The sequence below is a fragment of the Melitaea cinxia genome, chromosome 6 (genome assembly GCF_905220565.1).
Source record: "Melitaea cinxia chromosome 6, ilMelCinx1.1, whole genome shotgun sequence".
Taxonomy (NCBI): domain Eukaryota; kingdom Metazoa; phylum Arthropoda; class Insecta; order Lepidoptera; family Nymphalidae; genus Melitaea; species Melitaea cinxia.
In genome coordinates this window covers 9,726,951-9,752,563 of record NC_059399.1, presented here as the reverse complement: position 1 = coordinate 9,752,563, position 25,613 = coordinate 9,726,951, and the positions used below count along the sequence as shown (strand labels likewise).

At 37.1% G+C, this 25,613-nt stretch overlaps 2 protein-coding genes and 1 long non-coding RNA gene across 3 annotated transcripts; all 3 read right to left on the bottom strand.

The window, feature by feature from the left end:
• Window positions 1-539: 539 nt before the first annotated feature.
• LOC123654710 lies at window positions 540-7,566 on the bottom strand. The gene is made up of 3 exons (XM_045590596.1): window positions 3,993-7,566; window positions 2,285-3,914; window positions 540-771 (listed from the first exon to the last, which is right to left on the bottom strand). Exons 1-3 carry the CDS (start codon window positions 7,564-7,566, stop codon window positions 540-542), a joined length of 5,436 nt encoding a protein of 1,811 aa, XP_045446552.1.
• Window positions 7,567-8,008: 442 nt separating this feature from the next.
• LOC123654633 lies at window positions 8,009-8,866 on the bottom strand. The gene is made up of 2 exons (XM_045590527.1): window positions 8,589-8,866; window positions 8,009-8,552 (listed from the first exon to the last, which is right to left on the bottom strand). Exons 1-2 carry the CDS (start codon window positions 8,849-8,851, stop codon window positions 8,102-8,104), a joined length of 714 nt encoding a protein of 237 aa, XP_045446483.1. The 5' UTR covers window positions 8,852-8,866; the 3' UTR covers window positions 8,009-8,101.
• A 2,247-nt stretch (window positions 8,867-11,113) lies between these two features.
• On the bottom strand, window positions 11,114-13,268 carry LOC123654632. Its single transcript, XR_006743257.1, has 2 exons — window positions 12,870-13,268; window positions 11,114-12,807 (listed from the first exon to the last, which is right to left on the bottom strand). It is a non-coding gene; the product is annotated as an uncharacterized LOC123654632 (long non-coding RNA).
• Between the last annotated feature and the right edge of the window lie 12,345 nt (window positions 13,269-25,613).

The window sequence follows — 25,613 nt, the reverse complement described above, 5'->3', positions numbered from 1 at the left end:
TTCTTGAAATACGATAAATCGATCATATGATAAAAATGATTTGACGTCATGTAATTACTGTTTTTATAAATTAAACAAAAAAAGGAAATGAAAACAGTATCTTTAAAATTTATTATTTGCATGGAATTAAGTAGAAATCTTGAAATTTAATTTCAAACCAAGAGTAAAGAACTATAACTCTGTTCGTTCATTTATTTATTTTTTGACGGCTGCCTTAAAATGTGATGAAATTTTACTTTATAACGTGTGGGTAATAAAGGCTAAATCAAGTTTATATCAAGAGTTATGAGCAAATATACTTGGAACATTATATACCTACCTATTTATTTATTTAACACACTAGCTACGTAATTGGGTAAAATAACTAATAAACAAATAATTAATATTATTTGTTTATTAGTTATTAAACTAAAAATATATCTTTCTAAATAAAATCGATTATTATTTCAAATCGAATCCGTAACATATATAGAGAGTCACTAACTTCAAATTTTCTTGAACTGTCAAAAAGAAAAACAGTATTTTTAATGTAGAATTATTTAACCAAGAAGGCTAGCTACAACTGCTGGAGAGAGAGCTGTACTAAGGATCCCTCTGAGACCAGTTTCATGTTGGCAACCATTTTCATCGGTGACATAGGTGACGTTGTAATATCCACCATCCGGACCAACCCAGCTGTAGGATCCTTTGAAAGAAATGTATTCGTCTTTTGTACCTGCATTCTTTAACTCTCCTGGCTCTTCCTCTGCCTTGAAGTCGGTTTGTTCAGTTCTGTAAAGATAACGTAACACTGTGTTCCTTCGGTTTTACAATATAATGTATCTAATTGGTCAGGTAAATTCTAAGTAAGTATATGTACAACATTTTTGTGTTGTGGGTATGATTTTATACTATCAAGATGACATTATAGATCAGTGCTTTTAGCTTTGCATTTTCTGATAACATTTACCACATTAATGTATTTTTTTTTACAACATCATAAAGTAGAGATTTCAACGGAAAAAAACCTTATGAACTTTTTTAAAAAAACTGATATTTCGACGTGAGATTTTGCGATTGAAATGCGGGTTGAATGCTTTTTCGATGTTGAGGTCAAAACAAGGTAAAAAATTCATCACAGCCTATACAGTCCACTGCTGGACATAGGCCTCCACAAGTTTACGCCAAAAATAACGTGAACTCATGTGTTTTGCCCATAGTCACCACGCTGGGCAGGCGGGTTGGTGACCGCAGTACTGGCTTTGTCGCACCGAAGACGCTGCTGCCCGTCTTCGGCCTGTGTATTTCAAAGCCAGCAGTTGGATGGTTATCCCGCCATCGGTCGGCTTCTTAAGTTCCAAGGTGGTTGTGGAACTTAGTTGCCTCTTACGACACCCACGGGAAAAGAGGGGGTGGCTAAATTCTTTAGTGCCGTAGCCACACAGCAAAGGTAAACAAATAAATATTTTAAATAAAAAAATCTACATTAGTTTTGGGATACAAAAACGTAAGATTTTTACCCAATTTCGTAAAAAAATTGTTTTCCTTTTGGTGGCGCGGGTATACGAAATTCTAAGCGGCGATTTAGTGGACTGTATATTTGTTTGTTTGCTCGATCCCACAGGTAAATGGGACGTAGGGACTTTGGAATTATGGAGGAAGGGAAACTGACCTTTGCAAGCTTCTTCTTAAATGGCCGCCGCCGCTGTCCTTCGGGCACACGACGAGCGCAGTAACACTTTGTCCAGGGCTGATACAGTCTTCTTCCCTTCACTTACACAACTCCCAAAGCGGATAATTATAGATTTACGGTAGGCAATATTAATCAGACGGCACAAAACTACGTAGGTTTACAAAACAAATTAGCGGGCGCGGCGCGGTGCATTCGATGCGTTATTATATATTGACAGCAAAAGGTCCGAAGAAAAAACGAAGATCCACGACGTCACTCGATGAGTTTACGAATTGATGCACAGCTATAAAGTTGCACTTGCAATGTTCACTATAGGTCAGGGGATAGACAGCGGGCGGGATTTTCAAATGGATTGTGGATCGAGCATTATTTATTTCTAGATTTATTAAAGTTAACGCGCTGGCGCGTCCATGCCCCCGGGGTTGAAGTGCTACCTTCAAAGAAACTACGACGCGGAGTTTACGAGATTTAGAAAACAAAATACGAAATGTAATCTAAATTATTATGACTAATAAAACTAAATAAGAACAACCTAACCTAACCCTACGCGGAATGACTACAACTAATTACTGTTTAGGTAGTGGACAAAGACGCACTACAGGACGCAAATACGTTCCTGTAGCGGTACGAATGCGAACAATACGCGTGACACCATTCGATCCAGGAAAGGCTTCCTCAATTACCCCCAACGGCCAGTGAAGTGGCGGTGCATTATCGACTATGATTATTACCACATCCCCCTTAGCGATCGGATTGGTTGGAGTGTTCCATTTGTTTCGAGTCTGTAGCGTATGTAAGTAGTCAGCCTTCCATCGTTTCCAGAACGACTGAACAAGTTTATCGATCAATTCTTGACGCGAAAGCAAATGTAACGGACCTTCTTCTATCTCCTGAGCCGGTAAGTATTTTAAAGGGGTGAGGGTGAGAAAGTGAGCCGGTGTCAATGCGAGAGATTCCGATGGATCGCTCGATAGTGTGCGGCACAATGGACGAGAGTTCATGACTGCCTCGATTTGAGCAAGCACAGTACTGAACTCCTCCAAGGTCAGAATTTGGTCGCCTATCACGCGATATAAATGAGCTTTGAGACTTTTAATGTTGGCCTCCCAATTGCCACCAAAATGACAAGCAGTTGGAACGTTCAGTGACCATTCGATGCGGTTTTCTGCAAGTATGTGACCAAATTCAGACCTGAAGTGTTTTGACATTAAAAAGTCGTGCAATTCAGATAGCGTGCGCTTGGCACATACGTAATTCGTCGCATTATCAGAGTGCACGCGAGCGACGAGGCCTCGGCGCGCCTGAAAGCGTTTAAATGCTCCGAGGAAGCTAGGTGTGCTTAAATCGCTCGCAACTTCTATATGTACAGCGCGAGTGGTTAAGCACACGAATAGACAAACGTATGCCTTTGCTGGTCGAATTCCGCGGCCGCGAGATATAGTCACTTTAAAGGGGCCTGTGTAATCAGTGCCAGTGTGCAAAAAAGGCTTAACGGCCGGCGTAACTCGACACGAGCGGTGATCTGCCATTTCCGGAAAATTTGGTTTAGCGCGGAGTCTAAAGCAGGGTAGACATTTGTGTACCCGGCTTCGAATTAAATTGCGAGCGGATAAAATCCAATATCTCTGACGGAGTATGGACATCAACAAATCTGGACCGGCATGGCAATTGACTTTATGATGATAATCAACCAGAAGATCTAATATATGACCCTTTCGCGGCAGAATGATCGGATGTTTTGTATCGAAGCTTATATCGGCGTTTCTCAAACGACCTCCAACTCTTATGATTTTATCCTGAAGGAAAGGTTTGAGGCGTTGAAACGTTGGGCTGCAATATTTGCCTGATTGTAAATTGGCAATTTCGTTTGCGAAGTAAGAGTGCTGTATTTCACGCAAAATCAAATTTTCAGCGTAATCCAGATCCGATGCAGTCACTGTTTCACGACGCGGTAGCAGCTTAGCGAAACGACAAACGTAAACTACACAACGTAAAAACTTCGACCATGATGAGAAGCGATCTGCGAGCGAAATTATTAGATTTCCTTCGCTGCCTTCTGCAGCGAGAAGAACATGTTTCTTTTCTTCCGGAGGCTGTGACACTGTGGAAGGATTGAAAGCGGTAACAGGCCAAAGATTTGGATCCGTTTCAAGCCACTCAGGGCCAGAGAACCAAAGCGGGTGATCAATTATTTGTGCGGGTGTAAGACCTCGCGACAAACAATCGGCGGGATTTTCAGTGCCTTGGACATGAAAAAAAGTTTGAACGGGAAACTCATTTTAAATTTTGGTGACCCTGTTGGCCACGAAAGTGTCCCAACGATGAGGTGAAGAATGCACCCAGCACAATGCCACCGTTGAATCCGAAAAAGCGAGAATGCGGTCGATATTAATGCGGTTGTTGCAGGCTTCAACTACCCTTGTAATTAAGCTGCTTAGTGTAAGGATCGCACAAAGCTCCAATCGTGCTAGTGATACGACTTTACGAGGCGAGACTTTGGATTTAGCAGTTATCAAAAATACTGAATTCCTGCGAAGGCCTCTGCCGTCTTTTACGTGGAAGTAAACTACTCCTCCATAGGCCTTTTCGCTCGCGTCCGCGAACCCCACGATTGTTACGATATCGCCAGTGACGATGCCTACATGCCGTGGAATTTTCAATTCACTTAGCAAGGGTAGTTCCTTCTTGAAACGGGACCACTGTTCAATAATATGTTCAGGAGGTACATCGTCCCAATCACATTCGCACAACCAAAGTTGTTTGATAAGAAGCTTTGCGTATAAGACGACGGGAGCAACGAAACCCATGACGTCCCATATTCTAGCGACACATGACAAAATTGTACGTTTAGTACATGATTCAGCGGGAACACTAATCTTAAGACTGAAATAGTCTGTAGCGGGTGACCAACATAAGCCGAGTACCTTATGTGGTTCAGAATCGTCGAATTCTTTAACTGCGGAAAGACGATGAGACAGCGGAATTGCGTCTAAAACCTTTTGTGAATTACTCATCCACTTCACAAGGTCAAACTGACCAGCTTTCAGGAGAGCAATCACTTCGGCAGCGGTGGAGATAGCATCGTGTTCACTATCGACGCTGTAGACGAAGTCGTCCATATACAATCCCATATCTAGGGTTTCTTTAGCGCGTGGGTATGAAGCACCTTCATCTAAAAGGAGTTGCTTTACTGTACGCAGAGCATGAAACGGACTTGACTTAAGTCCGAAACAAACGCGGTTAAATTCATAAACCTTTAAAGGTTCTTGTGGGGAAAAGCGGTACAAAATGCGTTGAAACCTTCGATCGCATGGACGAATTCCAATGCAAAGGAACATTTGACGAATGTCAGCGGAAAGAGCGATACCATATAAGCGGAAATTAACGATAATATTGAATAAGTTGCCCTGCAGATTCTGACCATTGTACAGAATGTCATTGAGGGAAACTTGTGTGGTTGTCTTGGAACTAGCGTCCAGAACCACGCGCAATTTAGAGGTCAACTTGTCTTCTCTTATGACCCCATGATGCGAAATCGTGTACGATGGCAAACTCTGCGTTGCCTCCGTGTCCGGGGATGCGCGGGAGATATATCCTTTGTCTAGATATTCCAGGATCACACTGTCGTAGGCCTCTTTAAGCTTAGGCGACGCTAACATTTTGCGCTCTAAGCAAAAGAAGCGTTTTTTAGCCTTTTTAAGAGAATCGCCTAACGACAGTACGTCACCCTTAAAAGGGAGTGCGACCACGTACCATCCATCCGCTTCGCGAGTGGTCGTGTTCCTATAAATTTCTTCACACGCCGTGTCATCTGGACTTAATGCTTTTGGTGCGTTCACCTCTTCCATCTGCCAGAATTTACGCACGGCGGAGTCTAGAGGATCTGTAGCACAACAGTAAGAAACCGTCGCGCAACTGTCAACACGAACAGGAGCAGAGCCGACGATAACGTAGCCTAACACCGTTTCCAGAGCTAGCGGCGAGGTAAGATCAGATTGACCTTGAACCTTACGTGACAACAGGAGATGCGGAAATATTGAGGCTCCAACCAGCAGATCAATGTCTCCTGGAATGAAGTAGGTGTCGTCTGCCAAAGGTAAATTATTGAAATTTATTAAATTCGCAATATCTACGGGGACTGTGGGCAAGCGTTCTGTGACCTTGTCTACAACGAGCGAGTCTATGTCGAAACAAACGCTGAGATCGAACCTAGAAAAGAACCTTATCGAAACTGAGCCTTGAATCGGTTTGGTTGTACCTCCAATCCCTTTAACTACCGAACAGCTTGGATTCTTACTTGCTTGTAACCCTAAGCGTTCGCATAAACTACGACTGACGAAGTTACTCTGTGAAGCACTGTCCAATAATGCGCGCACAGAATATTCTTTCCCTTTGGCATCGAAGACAATAACGCGTGCGGTGGCGAGCAGCACCGTAGTTGGTGAGCGAGAGATATTAGAACTCGACAATGAACAAATCGATACGTCATTGGAGCGTGCGGGTAAATCCGAAGATTGTGACTTACTGGTGTCGTTGCCAGCAGTGCTGGTAGTAGCAGGATGGTGCACGGTAGCACCGGGCGCCTTCTGCGAAGGAGTGGCACTAGCAGACGCAGAATTTACAAATGCGGAATTTGCGGAATTTACATTGGCGGAATTCCTGTGGATCATACTGTGATGAGGAGATGCACACCAGCGACACCGCGACTTACTGAAACAAGAAGCTAGCCGGTGGTTCCCAAAACAATTTATACAAAGGTTGTTCGCCTTAACAAACTTGAAACGATCTTCAACAGACATCTTATGAAAAGCGGAACAATTATAAAGATGCTCGTGTTGTGAATTACAGAGCGAGCAGAAATTCTGTACAGGCGTAGTCGCGGTAGTGGTATATGTATGCGTCGACTTGGGCGGTTTGTGTGGCTTAGAAGCCGTATCCGCTTTTCGTTCAGCACCTTTCGGAACATCCTGTTTCCCAGAAGTGCGTTGTAATACCTTAATATGTTCGCGGAGGAAAGCAACAAAATCGTCATACAAAGGTATGTCGCTATTATGTTTATTTAACTCGAAGAGGCGGACAGTTTCCGGATCTAACTTCTTTTGAGCGAGATATAAAAATAAGAAGTCAGCCAGATTGTCTAAATTTAAATTTTTAAGCGCGGCAACCGACGATGCAAAAGTGTCCAAAAAATTTTCAAGGTTGGTCGGAGTCGCGTTTGACATCGCCTTAATATTATAAATTTGATCTAAGTACGAAGTTGCCAAAAAACGTTTATCTTCAAATTTATCAACTAACGTTTTGAAAATTAGTTGATAATTTTCCGCGGATGGCGTGATTCCAGCGCAGGCCAATTTGGCCTTTCCGGATAATTTCCCCATAAGGTAGTATAACTTTTCGGCGTCGGTAAGAGTCTGGTTCTCATGTATGATTGTTTTGAAGTTTGTAGAAAACAGACTCCATGCCTTCAAGTCGCAACCATCGAACGATACCAATTGAATCGGAGGTAAGTAAGGTTTCAGTCTTCGCGGGTCATCATCCTTTGCAATTTTTTCACCTCCCGTATACTCAGAGACTAAACGCTTAACTCGGCTGTATAGGCGTTCAAATGACGTTAGGCTACCGAACTCCGGTTTCGCTGAAGGGTTTAGCAATAATAAGCGACTGTTATAGTCTTCCACTATTTTGTTAAATTCGGAACGCAATGTGTCTATGTTAGAACTAGCGTCGAGGAAGTCCTCCCGTAATGAAGGTCTAGTACTAACATTTTTTGACATATCAAAAATTTCTTGTAGATAGCTAAATATCGCATTGCGTTTTTGCTCCATTATAACTAATTGAGTATCAAAACTACTCTTATTTTCGGAATCCTCTGTCGTTTTGTTACTCTTTGACATGTTTACTAAGTACTAAGAAACGAAATATAACGATTGTAAGTTTTAAAAATTATTCTAATACGCGAGAAATGTTTGTTACGGCGTAAAGTTATTACTTATTAGTTAAGTAGCTAAAGTTATAAACTTCGGTTAAAGTGAAAGGGAGCGGTTGACAAGCCGCGGTACTCGAATCGATAAACAGATGTATTCTTTTATTTCACGTACGTAATTACGTAATTTAGACGATATATTTAATCAATAGACTAATTAATATCTAAGCGGGAGACAATTACTATGTAAAATAACTAATATTACGATGAATATGTTACGTATGGCCTATGTAGGTACTTAACAAATCAATATAAAATTACCTTATTTCCTAAGCAATGCGGACGAACGAAATTAATTTATTTTAGAAACAAGATAATATGATGCGCGGAATAATTAATTACCTACGTGTAAATCTTTTTTTTTTTTTTTTTTTTTTTCTTTATTAAAGAGCTTTGCCGCTACTGCGACTATGTCGCTCTGTTATTACACATTTATATTAATACAATTACATGATTGATTGAACTTCATCGACCAATTTATACAATTTCTTTGCCGAAATAGATTCTGGTTTTGTCAATATACTATTACATTCTCCAACATTCGTATAAAACAGTTTATATGGGAAAAATTGGCGTCTTCTGGTTTCGTTCTTAACACATTCCATTAATATATGATAGGCATCCTCTACTACTCCACAAACTAAACAATTAGGGTGTGGAGTTATACCCATCAAATGGCCAAATTTATTGAATGGAATATGTCCAGACCGCAACCGTAAAGCGGTGACAACGTCTTTTCTGTTCAATAACACTGTGTCTATCCAAGGTACATTGGGTGGGTGAGGTTGTATGGTCCGGTACCAGATGCCTTTGTCTTTCGACCTTTTATCAAAATATTCTCTCCACAAATCATTGCATTTATTTTTAACTATGTGTAAACACTCGGAAAAGATAGGCCTAACAATCATTTCTATACCATCGCAAGCGCCATACTTTGCTAGAGTATCCGCCATATCGTTACCTAATAGGTCAATATGAGATGGAATCCACTGCAAAAAAACTGTTTTAGACTGTTCTCTCAAACTACATATTTGTTTTAAAATTCTGTATGCTACGGGAGTACTTCTAGCGTTAGATGTACATCGAGCTACATGTTGAAGAGCGCACTTAGAGTCTGAGAAAATAACGAATTTGTCGTAATCAATGGAGGATACGTATGATAAAGCTTCAGAAACAGCCAATAGCTCAGCGTGCATGATAGAAATATTACTACTAATTTTAAAATAAATTGAATCTGAAGATTCGGCATCAAAAAGTGCTGCACCTATGTGTAGGCCATCCTTAGAACCGTCAGTGAAAATTTTGTAAAATCCGTTATACTGTTCGTTAATAAAGTTCTTACAGTGGTTATTTAAATATGATGTACTATAGTTTCTTTTAGGTTTATTAATATTCATTATATCTATTTTAATTAAATTTGCTATTTGAATATTGTTCGGCCACGTATCAAATGAGAAGAAATCCAAAGATTTACTTTTATTGACCTCAACATTTTTTAAAATATCGTAGACCTCTATTAACAACGGCTTACGCTTTCTTTTCCACGAAGTAACTAAATTTGAAGATATAAATTTGTCTAATATTTGTATGAGTGAGCTATTGGTCATAGACATCGATTTCAATAAAAATTTACCCGCTAAATAAAATCTTCTGAAACAAAGAGGTTGTATACACAAATCTGATTCCATTACGTGAGACGGTGTACTCCTAATGTACCCACCAATTAGTCGCAAAGCTCTGTTTTGCATCCTATCTAATTTAATCAAATGAGCTACACTGCTATCGTTATAAACAAAACAGGCATAATCTATTCGGCTTCTTATAACAGACAAATATAAGCGTCTTAAATGTTTTGGATGAACACCCCATCCATAGCCAGCCAAAACTTTAAAAATGTTAAGAAAATTCGAAATCTTGTTACATAAATCATTAATATGTTTGCCCCACCTTAGCGATCTATCTAACCATACTCCCAAATACTTTGCATGATGTACTACGGACAGTGTGGAACCGTTGACGATAATGTTTACTGGATATCTATTAAGTCCCTTTTTAAACACACAAACTTTACTTTTTGACGACGAAATGTTCAACCCTAAATTACCTACCATAACGACAAATTCATCAACTGCCGCTTGAAGTTCTCTCTCAGCCTCACCAACACTTTGACTAGTAACATATAAAACAAAATCGTCAGCATATTGAGAGATATGAACATAGTTATTCATTACTTCACATATATTTCTTGTTGCAATATTGAAAAGCAATGGAGATAATGGATCTCCTTGGGCTATACCCTGGCTAGTCTTACGAGAAATCGTTACATTGTTAGTTCTTATTTTAAGGAATCTTTTAGACAAAAAGCTCCATAAATAGCGACAAAACTTTGTGCCTACACCCAAATTATCTAAAATGCGCAGCAATGAATAAATATCAATATTATTATAGGCATTGTCAATATCCATGAAGCAGCCAACAGTTACATAATTATTACAAAAACCGTTTTGAATTCTAGACACAAGTACACTAAGGCTATCAACTGCAGACCGCGATTTTCTAAATCCTACCGTGTCTGGAGAGAAAAGGCCGTTTCTTTCAACAAACCATTCTAACCTTTTATTAATAATTGAATGAAGAATTTTACATAAACACGAAATTAGAGAAATTGGCCGAAAAGTATCTGAACCTTGCTTAGGAATAGGAACAATTGAAATATCACGCCACTGATAGGGTATAACATTTGATACAAAAATTCTATTATAAAGATCCAGTAGTATAGTTTTAGCTATTACTGGCAAGTATTTAATCATAGAAAATGAAATATTGTCGTACCCTGGTGCAGTATCATTAGGTTTAATACATGCTTCTAATTCATGTAACGAAATTTCACGTTCCAAATCGTAATTAAATGAAGTAAAGTTTGGTGAATTTCGGCAAGTAAAATCAGGACATAAACTATGTAATAATTTATTAACATTCTCTTCACTGATCATGGATCTTTGAATTTTATATCCTTTAATCCACTTCATACGGTTCCACACTTCCGAAGTTGTCGACAATCCGTGTAAAGATGAACAAAATTTTCTCCATGCCGCACATTGGGCAATTCTAATAAGCTTCAAGGAATGTTTTATTTTATCGTTTAGAATATCTAAATTACGTGGAGTAGGGTTACGACGAAAATTTTTTAATGCCAACCGACGAATAGCTACGGCTTTTGAAAGCTCTGGAGTCCAGTAGGGTTTTGGAATGAATTTACTGTGTGGGGTAAGACAAACTTTAATGTAGGGAATATATATGTCTGCAGCCTTGTTCACATAGCCAATAAATAAATCGTAATCTTTTTGGATATCATGAGTAAAATTAAATCCAATAAAAAGGGATTCTAAATATGTTCGATAACCAACCCAGTCAGCGCGTTTGAAATTACGTTTCTTTAAATGATTTAACTCACAATGTATTGTAGTATTTAATTTAATAATAAGATGATCACTGCCCAGTGATTCATTCGAAACTAACCAAGAAAAATCCATAGAAATATCTGATGTTATTAAAGTTAAGTCGGGTGATGACTTGCGTAAAATATTTTCATTTAGTTGAAGTCGAGTAGGGCTACCGTCATTGAGAAGGACAAGACTAGTTTCAAGTAATGAATCATGAATTTGCGTACCTCTAGTATCCGTTTTAACAGACCAGCTTGAATGGTGTCCATTAAAATCACCCATCAATATTGATTTCATGTTAACTAAAGAAAACAAATATTCCCAATCTCTCTGTGTTGTCCGAATGTCACTAGGGCAATAAACAGAGTAAATAGTTTCAATTTGTGCACAATTAAATATTTTAACACCTATTATTTCAATATCACTATTACTGACTTCTACATTATGTATGTGAGCTTGGACAGATTTATGTGTAAAAATTGCAACACCCCCATAAGAATTATTTCTATCCTTTCTAAAGATATTGTAGTTATTAATTTTGACAAAGGCATCAGGTTCGAACCAGGTTTCACTTACAGCAGCAATATGAACCTTTTCTCGAATTAGCAGGTCTTCAAAAAGCTTTAATTTTGGTTTTAGACTTCTACAATTCCACTGAATAATGTTCAATCTAATTAATTTTTTAACAATACTATCCATTACTTTGTATATAATTAAAAAAGGTTTTAATCAACGGAAAGTCTGAAAAGATGTTTACAATAACCAAAGTGATCCACTCAATTATTATTTGAATCATATTTTTAAATTTAGTCGACATACTTATATTCTTTTCAAATATTACACTTTTAATTTTATCAATCAATTCACGGTGCAAATTTATATTTTCCTTCGTTACATTCTCCTCACTATCATTATTAATACAGTAATCACTTTTAACACTATTATCAGAATCAGAGGCTACTTCTATGTCTGCATATACATTTTCAGCACATTTAATACGTTTTTTCTTCTTTTTCTTCTTGTTCATTGTGTTTTGTGTCCCAGAAGTTTGAGGGATTTCCTGATCAACAGATTCAATTTCAGGATAAATTACTGGTACTGTGCTTGTTGGAGCGTAACATGCTTTGTCGTAGGTTTTGATTCACTGCAAGCTACGTTGGTGGTTGGCAAAATTGGGGACTGGGGGACATACATACTAATAGCTTTCAAATATGAACAGTTGAATTCTGTCATTATTTCTCGAATCCTTTTCTCTTTTTTAAATATAGGACAAATTTTATCCAACGGCATATGATTACCCTTACAATTAATGCATATAAAATTATTATTCTCACAATTTGGATGATTTCTTGTACACTTAGGGCAAATTATTTTGTTGGATGGACACATTTTTGCTGTATGTCCAAACCTCCAGCAACGAGAACACTGAGTGACTGGAAATATATATTGTTCTACTTTAATTCTCAGATCTAGAAGATATACATACTTCGGTATATTCGGCCCTTTAAACGTTAGTTTAATGGTTTCACTAGGTACCCAACCATCGTCTGCTCGACGATTCAAACGTTGTACGGCTAAAACTTCAATATCACAAAGTAAACTATGAATTAATTCTTCTTCTGACAGTTCTTTGTCTATATTTTTAATAATTCCATATGATATTCCTACTTCCCATGATTTTTGACATCGCCATCCTAAATTTTTAAATACTTGACATGCTAAAAATTTTTCAGCACTAAATTCTGTATCAAATGTTATTCGAATTTTATACGGATTTATGTATTTAACCTTACTGACATTCACGATTTGGTTCTCTCGCAATATTTTTGCTAATGCAAATTGTTTAGGTAAGACTTTATTACTCGTAATTCCGATTTGAATAAGATTTTCTTCTAAATTGTTATCGAAAACCCTCACCTTTTTCTTAGCATGTTTAGTAACTTCTTGCCACTCTTCTGTATTTTCGTCCACCTCATGTAACATACGTTTTCTATTCGTATCAATCATTTCCATATCTTGCTCCAAATGTGTTTGTTCATCGTAAGTTTTTTCTATGCATATAACGTTAGCATCGTTCTCCGTCAAATGAATTGTATAATCGTCTTCACGCAAAATTGTATCCTTAGCCATTGTCAATAAGGATCATTACGGATTGTTTATATAATACAAAGCAGCGATAATGCAGTATTACGGGGAATCGGTCGATGCAGTCGTAAACAACAAAAAAATATTTGTTTACGCGCCTCGCACACGTCTCACTCTAACCGGTTGTGCATTAGCACTGACGTGTAAATCTTATAAACTTAAAACTATTTAACAATTAGCGGTTTCGAAATCCGGGTCGAATGGAACCAGCAATGGTGGCGCGGGTATACGAAATTCTAAGCGGCGATTTAGTGGACTGTATATTTGTTTGTTTGCTCGATCCCACAGGTAAATGGGACGTAGGGACTTTGGAATTATGGAGGAAGGGAAACTGACCTTTGCAAGCTTCTTCTTAAATGGCCGCCGCCGCTGTCCTTCGGGCACACGACGAGCGCAGTAACACTTTGTCCAGGGCTGATACAGTCTTCTTCCCTTCACTTACACAACTCCCAAAGCGGATAATTATAGATTTACGGTAGGCAATATTAATCAGACGGCACAAAACTACGTAGGTTTACAAAACAAATTAGCGGGCGCGGCGCGGTGCATTCGATGCGTTATTATATATTGACAGCAAAAGGTCCGAAGAAAAAACGAAGATCCACGACGTCACTCGATGAGTTTACGAATTGATGCACAGCTATAAAGTTGCACTTGCAATGTTCACTATAGGTCAGGGGATAGACAGCGGGCGGGATTTTCAAATGGATTGTGGATCGAGCATTATTTATTTCTAGATTTATTAAAGTTAACGCGCTGGCGCGTCCACCTTTAAAGGAAAAATAAAAAACCAAAAACTTGGTTTTTTGAATTTTTCACATCAATTTTGAGGTTATGTGAAAAAAGTATAAAAACAAAAGTTGTAGATCTTTTTAGTACCTACAACTTTACCGTTGAACTTTTTTCCATAGGACTTTTAGTTTAGCCGAGAATCGAGATAAACAGTTTTTGACCTTTAAACTCCTTCCTAGCACTTCCCGACCACAGATCGCCCGTAATTTATTTTTCCTTTAATTTTCATTGCATTTTCTTTCTTTTACAATGAGTTTTATCCTACCAATTTTTTTTCACTTTTTACCATTTTCAAAGGCTAAAAGCACTGGTCTATTAGATTAGGTCTAAATATTTTTATATATAATACAAGTTATTTCATTATGGTAGTGTAGGCTAGAAAGTTAAATATGGATTTACTCGAGCGTCGTGGGGAGTGGGTTCCGGTTCCGGTGTCAATTAGTAAACAGGTGTTGTTATTTTTCCACTTCGTCAAACGTTCAAACGTAGTCTACGTTTGTCGCCGGGTTTGTCGTGCAGCTACGGCAGTAAAGAATATAGCCACCCCTTCTCTTCCCGTGGGTGTCGTAAGAGACGACTAAGGGATAACACAGTTCCACTACCACCTTGGAACTTATAAAGCCGACCGATGGCGTGATAACCATCCAACTGCTGGCTTTGAAATACACAGGACTTGCAGCAGCGTCTTTGGTGCGACATAGCCAGCCCCGCGGTCACAAGCCTGGCTACCCAGCGTGGTGACTATGGGCAACACACATGACTTCACGCCATTTTTGGCACGAACTTGGTGAGACCTATGTCCAGCAGTGGACTGAAATACTTGACTTGAAGTGATGATGATGAGTAAATTTTACTTGGCGTGAAAATAGGAGATACTTTTTTTATAGATGAAGAAATTTTTAAACCGCTTGCCAGTGAATAAATGTTTGGATACATGAAAAATTCGTTGTTTTAATCTAAGGAAGAGTCGATATATGAATCCACGGAAAATTCAATGTTTTTAAATCCACGGAAAAGTCGATGTTTAGGACCAATGAAAATTCACTGTTTAAATCCACGGAAAATTCAATGCTTGAATCCACAAAAAAAAATCGATGATTGAATCCACGAAAAATGCAATATTTGAATCCACGGAAAAGTCAATATTTGAATCCAGGGAAAAACCGTTGTTTAAATTCAAGGAAAAGTCAATGCTTGAATCCACGGAATAATCGATGTTTGGATCCATGGATAATTCATTTGTTAAATCCACGAAAAAGTTAATATTTGAATTCATAGAGGATTCGACGTTTGGATCTGTAGACTTAGTGTTATTTTTCATACTGTCAATGTATTATGCTTAAATAATAATAATGCAACATGAATCGAAAAATTAACTACTCTACTTTACTTTACTTTATTAAATAGTCACGGATTTTCCGTGGATGGTGTCAATACACTTTGATTATTCTTATTGTTTTACGACAACTTGATCTGGTCTCAAAATGTCATAATTATTGGTTTGTATTTTATGTAAATAAATAAACGCCCCATAACTTTCAATAGTTCAGTGTGTGTATTATGCTAGGCTCCCTACACAAATTTTTTGCCTAACGGAGGCCTTTGAATGTAAGAGTTTTAATAAGTAATATATAAATAATAGAGAAGCGTAATAACTTAATACTTACACGTTGTAGTCACCAATATCGTAAGCGTCGTATTTGAAACACTTGATTTGAACATCTTGCGGGTAATTATTAACTATCGGAGAAGGTGCTGCCCAGGCTACGACGATACACAATAATATTAACTGGAATACAAAAATAGTAATTAAGTTTCAATACTTTTCTGTATATATATATATATATATATATATATACTATATATAAATTCGCAACTTAAGAACTAAATATTTACAGATGTAGGTACCTGTAAAATATTATTCGGAATAGGTGGACTTGGAATAAGGACGCTGGATTCGGTAACGGATGCTTTTCGCTTAAGGCTTCTACGACACGCTTCTACAAACAGTGCGAGGGTATCACTAGAGAAAAAAAATGTGAGCTGCAATCTTAAGATTCGGTGTAACAAAGTCACAATTCAGGATACTTTTTTGTTGTCTTTTGTTAGGACTTTTTTTTTGATAATTTAATATAAGATTTTTAAACTATAGCAAAGAAAGTAAACTATTAATTTTATAAAGATTTCAAACCTACTATAAATAGTAATCCAGAAATGAGGAAGTAAAAGCGAAAAAAAAAAAATTAAAAATCCTCTCCTGTAAAATTAAGAAATGAGCTGTTTTGATATAACTCGAAAAGTAGTCGTTAGATCTCAAATAAATTTAAATGGGACCAATTGACACACACACCACCTTTCGATTAAAAAAAAGTTGTCGAAATCGGTCAACCCGGTAAAAAGTTCTAATGTAACACACATTTAAAAAAAAAACAGTCGAATTGAGAACCTCCTCCTTTTTTGGAAGTCGGTTAAAATACTTACTTATTTATAAAAATCCGTAAGCTTGCAATCGTAAAATTCAATTCGGCTAATCTATATATCTTTGAATGGATTAATTAAAATATATTTTAATTTAAAAAAATAGAGAAACAACAATAATAAAGAATCACCACCGCATTTCAATAAGGCAACAAAAGAATTGTATACTACTACTTTGTAGTGGAAAAAATTGTCCTCTAAAACCAATTACGCCAATAGTCCCCTACGTCTCAAAGATGTTCGTGAATATTTTGTTCGTACACATTAAAGATGATATAAATTTAGATTTACAGTATTAAAAATTAAGGATTACAGTATCAAAAATTGGTTGATTAAGTTTTGATCCTTTTCCTACATGGGGAAAGAGACCTATACCCAGTAGTGGGATATTACAGGCTGAAGCGTTGTATCAAAAATTTAATATCAAGCAAGAATTCTTTAAATGAATTCTCAAATTATAATGTACGAAAAATACATATAAACACACTTTCTCTTCTCTTTTTGAGTATGCAAAAAACGGTTTTATCACTCTTCTGTTACACTTATCACTTAACCTTTGTTTTACAACACATTTAAGAGATCACATTTAAAATTAAAGGATACTTACCAGCTTCATATTTGTTAGATAATCTCGCGACGGTACAGTTTGTAAGATTGTGATCCATTAGTTTTGGTCTCATCTTTTTATATTTGTGTCAGAGTATCTATACATATTATATAAATAAACGTTTAAATACGTATTAATATATAAATAATAAATGTTTGTGAAGGCAAACTGCTTTTAAAGAATTCTTAAATTAAAAATATTCTGTATTTCCGAGTTCATACAACCCAAATATGTTTAAAGCGCGAGTGAAGAGGTCTGGGTCCAAGACTAAGCCCATAATATAATTTCAAAAAAAAAAATATGATGTAAAATTTAGGTTTAACACGCCCGCGCAACCTAACCTAATTAGTCACCTGCTTTGTCATAAAGGCAAAAAACCACTACCATTGTGGTTAAAGAGTTTGCCCATTCTTGGCATAGTAAGTACGCTTTCTTAATTTTATAGTGTTTTTTTATGAACATTCATTTAAAATAAGGGGTTCAAGGATTCTATTACTATAATTTATAAAAAATAAAAGGGTTTCTACTATTAAAACCGTATAAAATAATTGTTAGGGATTCATTTTTAGCAAGTTATTATATAAAATTTATTACGCTTCATACTATAATATCCCACTTCTCGGCATAGACCTCTTTCCGCATGTAAGAGAAGAATTAGAGCTTAATCCATCAAAATGCTTCAATGTGGGTTGTCGGATATTTTTTTTTTATTAACAAATGATTTCGTTATATGCCGAAAACCTTCATCACTTCAGCCTATGGCAGTCCACTGATGGACATAGGCCTCCCCCCAAGTTCGCACCAGACATCCCGGTTTTCCGCAATCCTCATCCAGCCTACACCGGGAATCTTACGTAGATCGTCGGTCCAACGGGCCGGAGGACGTCCCATACTGCGTTTGCCCAGACGCGGTCTCCACTCCAGGACCCGTCTACTCCAACGGCCATCGGTCCTGCGACACAGATGACCAGCCCACTGCCACTTCTACTTGCTAATTCTGTGGGCTATGTCGGTTACTTTCGTTCTCTCGCGGATAGTCTCATTTCTACTCCTATCTTTGAGAGAAACCCTAAGCATAGCCCATTCCATTGCACGTTGAGCGACTTTAAATTTGTGGATCAGTCCCTTCGTCAGTGTCCACGTCTCGGCTCCGTATGTTAACATACGTAGGACGCATTGCTCGAAGACCTTTGTCTTCAAGTATTGCGCAATCTTCGAAGCGCAGACTCGACGAAGCCTGCCAAACGCCGCCCAGCCCAATCGAATCCTCCTGTTGGCCTCCTTCTCGAAGTTGTTGCGGTCTAGTTGGATAGTATGGCCTAGGTAAATATAATCCTGAACAACCTCGAGAAGGGTACCATGACCGATACCGGTCTCGGTATGACTTGGTTGTTAAACATAGCTTTCGTTTTGTCTAAGTTCACACAGAGACCGACACGCTGGGAGGACTCGTTTAGGCCGGCCAGCATCTGGCCTAACTCATCCAACGTCTAGGCAAAGATGACAATATCGTCGGCGAAACGAAGGTTTTAAAGACATCCTCCAGCGCAGTGGTAAACAGTTTCGGTGATATTACATCTCCCTGTCTTACGCCACGCCGGAGGGTAATAGGTCCTGTTCTCTGGTCCTGTACATGAACGGTCATCGTCGCCGCGTCGTACATACATTTCAGTATCTCGATATATCGCCAGTCGATATGACATCTCTGCAGAGAATCCAGGACAGCCCAGGTCTCGACAGAGTCGAAGGCTTTCTCGTAGCCCACAAATGCCATACACACCGGTTGCGTATATTCTTCCGTCTTTTGAATAATCTGCCGAACAGTATGGATGTGGTCTACGGTGCTGTAGCCATTTCGAAACTCAGCCTGCTCCGGTGGTTGGAATTCGTCGAATCCTCTGGCGAGACGATTCGCAACAACCCTTGAAAACAGCTTATAGATGTGGCTCAGAAGTGAGATCGGTCTGTAATTCTTTAACAGAGACTTATAGCCTCTCTTAAAGAACAGCACCACCACACTCCTGGACCACGCCTCCGGCGTGGTACCTCGGTGGATGACGGCGTTAAAGAGTCTTGCCAAAGCCTTTAGGACAGGCTGACCTGCGGCTTTAAGGAGCTCAGTGATAACTCCGTCATCCCCAGGAGCCCTCCCGTGTTTAAACTGCCCGAGCGCTGCACTAATCTCATCCTCTTTGAAGTCCGGGATACACTCCGAATAATGGCGCAACAATGGTGCCCGTGGATCGTCGGTGTCCCAACTTGCAGGCTTTCGTGCGCTTGATGAGTACAGTTGTCCATAAAAATTCTCAACCTCTTCTCGGATCTGAGGGCGAGAGTAGACGGCTCTGCCATCCGCTGTTTTGAGCTTCGCAAGAAGGCTTCTCCCCAATGGAAATCTTTGGACCCCCTATTCTGCTCAAACTGAGTAGGCAATCTCTCTCGTATTTGAGCAGTAGAGGTCTCGGTGTACAAGTTTCCATATCCTCTTGGAAAGAGCCCTCTGTTCTGACGAAGCAGCCGGCAACTCGCGTCTCTGCCGCATCAGATCCAAGGCTTCGGGAGAATGTTTGGTTTGCTTCGTTGACTTTGTTGGTGGTTTGGTACCTGCGATCCAGTGTACACACTGTCTTCACCACGTTGTCGGTTATCTCGTCCACGTCGCCAGTAGTTTTCAGCGAATCGAATCGCCGAAAACCATATCCAGTATCAATAAAATTTGCAATGTATATAATATTTGCAAGAGCTACTTGATATTATAGTATTCGTACTACTTCTTTTAAAGTACTTACTTGTGTTCAACAACTATTTCTTTTATTGCTAAAAATTATTTAAAAGTACGAGACTCGTGAACAAGATTTTCGTAGCTAATGTCAAAATATCATGGTATCATAAAACTTGGTAAATATCCTGTTTTTTGAATAATTTTAACAATAAAAATAGTCATGTTAATTCATACTTATTAAGTCATTATCATTTTAAGTCATCATATAAAAATAGTTATGTTCACTTCCATGGCAAATCTCATATGAAACGAAATACAATGAAACTAAATAAAATGTCATCGATTTTATTGGTGCAGTAACTATAATTTTTGATTTTGTATTCTTGAAGTTATCTAATATATAAATTTCTCGTATCGCGGTGTTTGTAGTTAAACTCCTCCGAAACGACTTGACCGATTCTCATGAAATTTTGTGTGCATATTGGGTAGGTCTGAGAATCGAATAACATCTATTTTTCATCCCCCTAAATGTTAAGGGTAGTCCACCTCTATATTTATTTTTAATTCTTAGATAAATTATTAATTTTTTATTTTATTATGATTTGGTGTTGATAAATACATAGAAACCTAAATTTTCACCCTTCTACCACCAACCCCTATTTTTAAATAGCGTTTAGCGGCAAGACAACGTTTGCCGAGTCGGCTAGTCTTATATATAAAATTCTCGTACACACTATGTTAGTTACTATACTCCTCCAAAACGGCCGATTTTTATGAAATTTTGTACGCATATCAGGTAGGTCTGAGAATCAAAATGCTATTGGTATATTTTGTGACCAATCAAAGGCATTCGATTGCGTGGGCCACGGGATCTTATTAAGTAAACTTGAGTATTACGGCGTTAATGGTAAAGCTCTTAATCTAATTGCTTCATATCTATCTAATAGAATTCAACACGTATCAATAAACGAAACGAAGTCTTCTGGATCTATACTCAAAATGGGCGTTCCACAGGGGTCAATTCTGGATCCATTTCTTTTTTTAATATAAATAAATGATCTGCTATTTTATGTTAAATATATTTTTGATATAGTGCTATTTGCAGATGACACTTCTCTAATATTTAAAGATGATAGGAAAAAAAGTAAATTATGATGACGTGAACGCTTCTTTGTCGCGAATTCAAGATTGGTTTAAAATAAATAATTTGGTTTTGAACGCCAAAAAAATGGGAATTCCACTGAAGTTTTGATTTCAAATTTATCCCTAAGAAAACTGTAGTGTCATTTACAATAAGCCTCTCGTTATTTATTTCAAAATTATAATTTGGATGCTTAACATTAGGCAACGAAAACACAACGTAATTGGTTTTTGACCAATCCAACAATCTTGAATTCGCGATAAAGAATTGTTCACGTCATCACAATTTAATTTTTTTCCTATCAACTTTAAATATAAGCGATGTGTCATCTGTAAATAGCACCATATCACAAATTCCCCTAGCATAAAATGGCAGATCATTTATATATATTAAAAAAGAACAGGATTTAGAATCGATCTCTGCTGAACGCCCATTTTAGCACAGATCCAGAAAACTTCGTTCTGTTTATTGATACGTGTTGAATTTTATTAGATAGATATGAAACATATTGTTTTATAATGTTTACGCGAATTTTACTCATTTAATGAACCACGGGAGGACCTCCCGTGACCATGGTTGCTGTAAAGTATCCGAAACGTCGGGAATCAAAAGTTAATAATAAACCGCGATAAAATCCGAAAAAAAGTTGTTTCATTAAATAGATATGAAACAATGAGATTAAGAGCTTTACCATTAACACCGTACTTATCAAGTTTACTTAATAAAATCCCGTTGTCCACGCAATCAAATGCCTTTAATAAGCCACAAAATACACCAATTGGCATTTTGGAACTTCTCCCAAGCGTCATATATATGCTTGAGAAGTGTCACACCAGCATCTATCGTAAAGCGACCTTTAGGGAAACCATATTGTTCGCTGCGAAACATTCCGTTAATTTTCAAATGGAAAAGAAGTTGATTCAGTATAATTTTTTCAAAAGTTTTACTTAAGGACGATAGGATTGAAATGGGTCTATAAATACTGGGATCACTACGATGTCCCTTTTTAAAAAGTAGTAAAATTTTACTATATTTTAGCTAATCTGGAAAATAACTCACTTTAATAGTTAAAAGTTAAAGCTAAGTACGGAGCGAGATCATCAATAATATCATTAATTAATTTAACTGAAATGCCCCATAAATCATTGGTTTTTTTTTTATATTAAAGCTCTTAAATGCTTTTAGAATATCTAAAGAACCAACTTGCGAGAATGGAAAATCAACATTACATTTGCTAACTTTATTTTTAAGAACTTGGGTTGAATTAGTTAAAGATGAATTCAGTCGAGAAGTTAAGCCAATGGATATTTTATCGAAAAAGGCTTCAAAGACGTTTGCCAACTTGTCATCCGCGCTTACAACAGCATCGTTTAGGTATATTTAATTCAATTGGTATAGTTTGCTCATATACATGTGCACTTAATTTTATCATCAAAATTAATAATTTTATCTTTGATATATTTTGATTTAGCAGCCATACAAACAGGCTTAAAAGTTTTAGAATATTGTTTTACATAATCCAAAAATAATAGTTCGTACAACCTATTTCTACTCTCATAAATACCTTCAGAGATTCACTAGATTTTAAGTTACATTTATATCTAAAGTTGTAAGTTTACAAATGTCATAGAATTCATCTAAAATTAATTTGAAAACTGAATTATAAATTACATTTGGATCCTGTGCCATCATATCTACTTTACATATTTTTTGCGCTACAATACCAATAAAACAATTGATTTTCTATACCATTATTGATCTACATGTAATTCTTGGAGAAATTATATTAATTTTCTGATCATGAAAGAATTTTTGACCGCAGTGATCGGAAGTTAAAACAGTTGTAACAGATTTATCGCGAATTTCAATATAACTAAATACGTACGTAAGCTATGTAATTGTAAAACATTGTTGACCTATCGCTTTCCTATTCTGGCGTAAATATATTTTAAATATTGCGGTTACTGTGATATTACACTATATTTATATAACATATTTTATGTTATATAAATATAGTGTAAATATGATAACGCTGGACTGACAGCTTCGCGTGTAAAGGACCTAGGATGGATACCCAGATCAGAACCAAACATTTGTACAAATAAAATACCCATCTCGAGCGAGTCTAATCCACGACAACTAGTATTTAGTCGCCTTCACGAACTAATAAACAAGGAATTTTCTCGTAAAGTACGAATGAATATGGTAAAAATTTAAGGTCTATGTACTATAATTATGGTACAATTTATCAATTAAATCCCAAAGTGCCTCAATATATTATACCTTCGTAGATAGATCAACAAGTAATATAACTTGTTCATTCTCATATGTATTATCTAATATCTATATACGTGAAGCAAAAACTCTGTATCCCTTTTTACGAAAATTGTGCGGACAGAGGAGTGTGAAATTACGTACACTTATAGTTTATATAAAAAAAGAACGCAGAATGCTAATATTTTTTTTAAAAATTATGCATAAAAATATATTCAATTAATAAAATAACCATTACACACACTACGATGTATTTGAGACACACGCAGATTACCTATACTTTTTAGTTGATTGTCAAAGTCTGTAGTCAAAGTGAAATTTTTTAAAAAGTTCTTTATTTTCATTATTTTTTGGTTTTCTTTATAATATTTAAGCCTAAATATAGGAAGAAACATGGATCTTGTATTTAAATATTCCGTGAACACCCCGCTGGTCAATGGTTTTTGGTTAATATAAGAAAAGAATTGGAACTGGAACTGCTGCAAAACTGCAACCCGCGTTTAAATCAGTGTGTCATAAAGCTTTTCCGGCAAACTTCCAGTGAAAGTCTCATCAAAATCGGCGTAGCCATTCCGTAAGCCTTCTTCGTGAAGCCCCGCTTCCATTGGTGAAACCGCATTAAAACTCGTTGAGTAGATTTTGAGGGAATCGATCACATACACTTTTTGGGACTTTGTTTTATAATACACTAATTGTTGCCCGCAACAACGTCCGCGTGAAGCGCGCGTCTCGGCGAACAAAATGGTTCGTTGAATTCGTCAGAATTGTGGTATGAAATAATGTAGTAATAATATAGTATTGTAGTGTAAATATGTTCAAAATATACTACATGCAATTTAGTTTTTAATATGGTTCTACGTAAATATATGCCACGGAATAGCGTAACGCACGCTCCTCCGTGACTCCGTGAAACCAGGGGTAAATAAAAAAGTATTCTAGTAACGTAAATGTTAGATATTGTGAATTTTTTTTTTTTTGTATTACTTATAAGTGATCAATATAAATGTTTCTTGAACATATAGGGTTGCAAACACGGCTATTTTCCTTTAAACCGACCCTGCTGTATATGTTTCATTCTAACTATCAACCCCCAATTACCAATTAAACCCCCTTAGCGGTGGAATATCGCAAAATCCGTTCTTAGCGGACGTCTGCTAACTATAATCTACCTCCCTGCCAAATTTCATCTTTGTCAATCCTGGATGGATGGACCATCCAGCGGTTTTTGAGTTCTCATGATGAGTTAGTCAGTCACCTTTCTCTTTTATTTATAGATTACGGTGCATTATTTGGAAACCTTCTCACCATCTATAGAGCATACACTTTAAATTTCAAGTCTCTTCCTTCAAAAACATAGGACTTTCATACAAACTTCTAACCCCCGTTTTACCGCCTAGGGGTCGAGTTTCGTAAAATCCATTCTTAGTGGTAGTTTACGCCCTATAAGGAACTTACCTGCCATATTTCAAGTTTGTAGCTGTTCCAGTTTCGGAGATTTCGTGATAAGTGACTCAATCTACCATCCCCTGTTTTAACCCCAAAAGGAAATTGATTTCTAAAGATACATAATTTGTACACCTTCTGACCATCTATAGAGCATACATTTTAAATTTCAAGTCTCTTACTTCAAAAACACAGGACTTTCATACAAACTTCCAATCCCCGTTTTATCCCTTTAAGGGTCGAGTTTTGTAAAACCCGTTTTCAGCGGATGTTTACGCCTGATAAGGAACCTATCTGCAAAATTTCAAGTTTGTAGCAGTTATAGTTTCGGAGATTTCATGATCAGCGAGTCAACCTACGATCCCCCGTTTTAACCCCAAAAAGGAGTTGATTTCTAAAGATACATTATTTGGACACCTTTTTACCATCTACAGAGCTTATATTTTAAATTTCAAGTCTCTTACTTCAAAAACATAGGACTTTCATACAAACTTGCAACCCCCGTTTTACCCCCTTAGGGGTCGAATTTCGTAAAACCCGTTCTTAGCGGATGTCTACGCCCTATAAGAAGCCTTCCTGCAAAATTTCAAGTTTGTAGGTGTTATAGTTTCGGAGATTTCGTGATGAGTGAGTGACCTTTCGCTTTTATATATATTATAGATATATTATAGATTATATATATATATATATATATATATATATATATATATATATATATATATATATATATATATATATATATATATATTTACCTATATAAATTATCGTAAAAAACAATGAGAATCAAATTTCACGTAGTACAAAAATGCATGGCCAACTATGAGTCCATGGATGTTGTGTAAAATAGTAACGAAAAAAAGGAAGACAAAAAAACTTTGTCAAACTTGTCTGTAAAGCTGGTTTACGGACGATA

Bases quoted from the DNA above. Each gene is read 5' to 3' on its own strand.
- LOC123654710 (XM_045590596.1), bottom strand. From the start codon at position 7,566: ATGTCAAAGAGTAACAAAACGACAGAGGATTCCGAAAATAAGAGTAGT. The intron at 3,915-3,992 runs GTTGGGACACTT...TTCATGTCCAAG, and splicing joins GGTGCATTCTTCACCTCATC to GCACTGAAAATCCCGCCGAT. The intron at 772-2,284 runs GTATTTGCGTCC...TTATCTTTACAG, and splicing joins ATTCGTACCGCTACAGGAAC to AACTGAACAAACCGACTTCA.
- LOC123654633 (XM_045590527.1), bottom strand. From the start codon at position 8,851: ATGCACGCTGAGCTATTGGCTGTTTCTGAAGCTTTATCATACGTATCC. The intron at 8,553-8,588 runs GTATGGCGCTTG...AATGATTGTTAG, and splicing joins ATGGCGGATACTCTAGCAAA to GCCTATCTTTTCCGAGTGTT.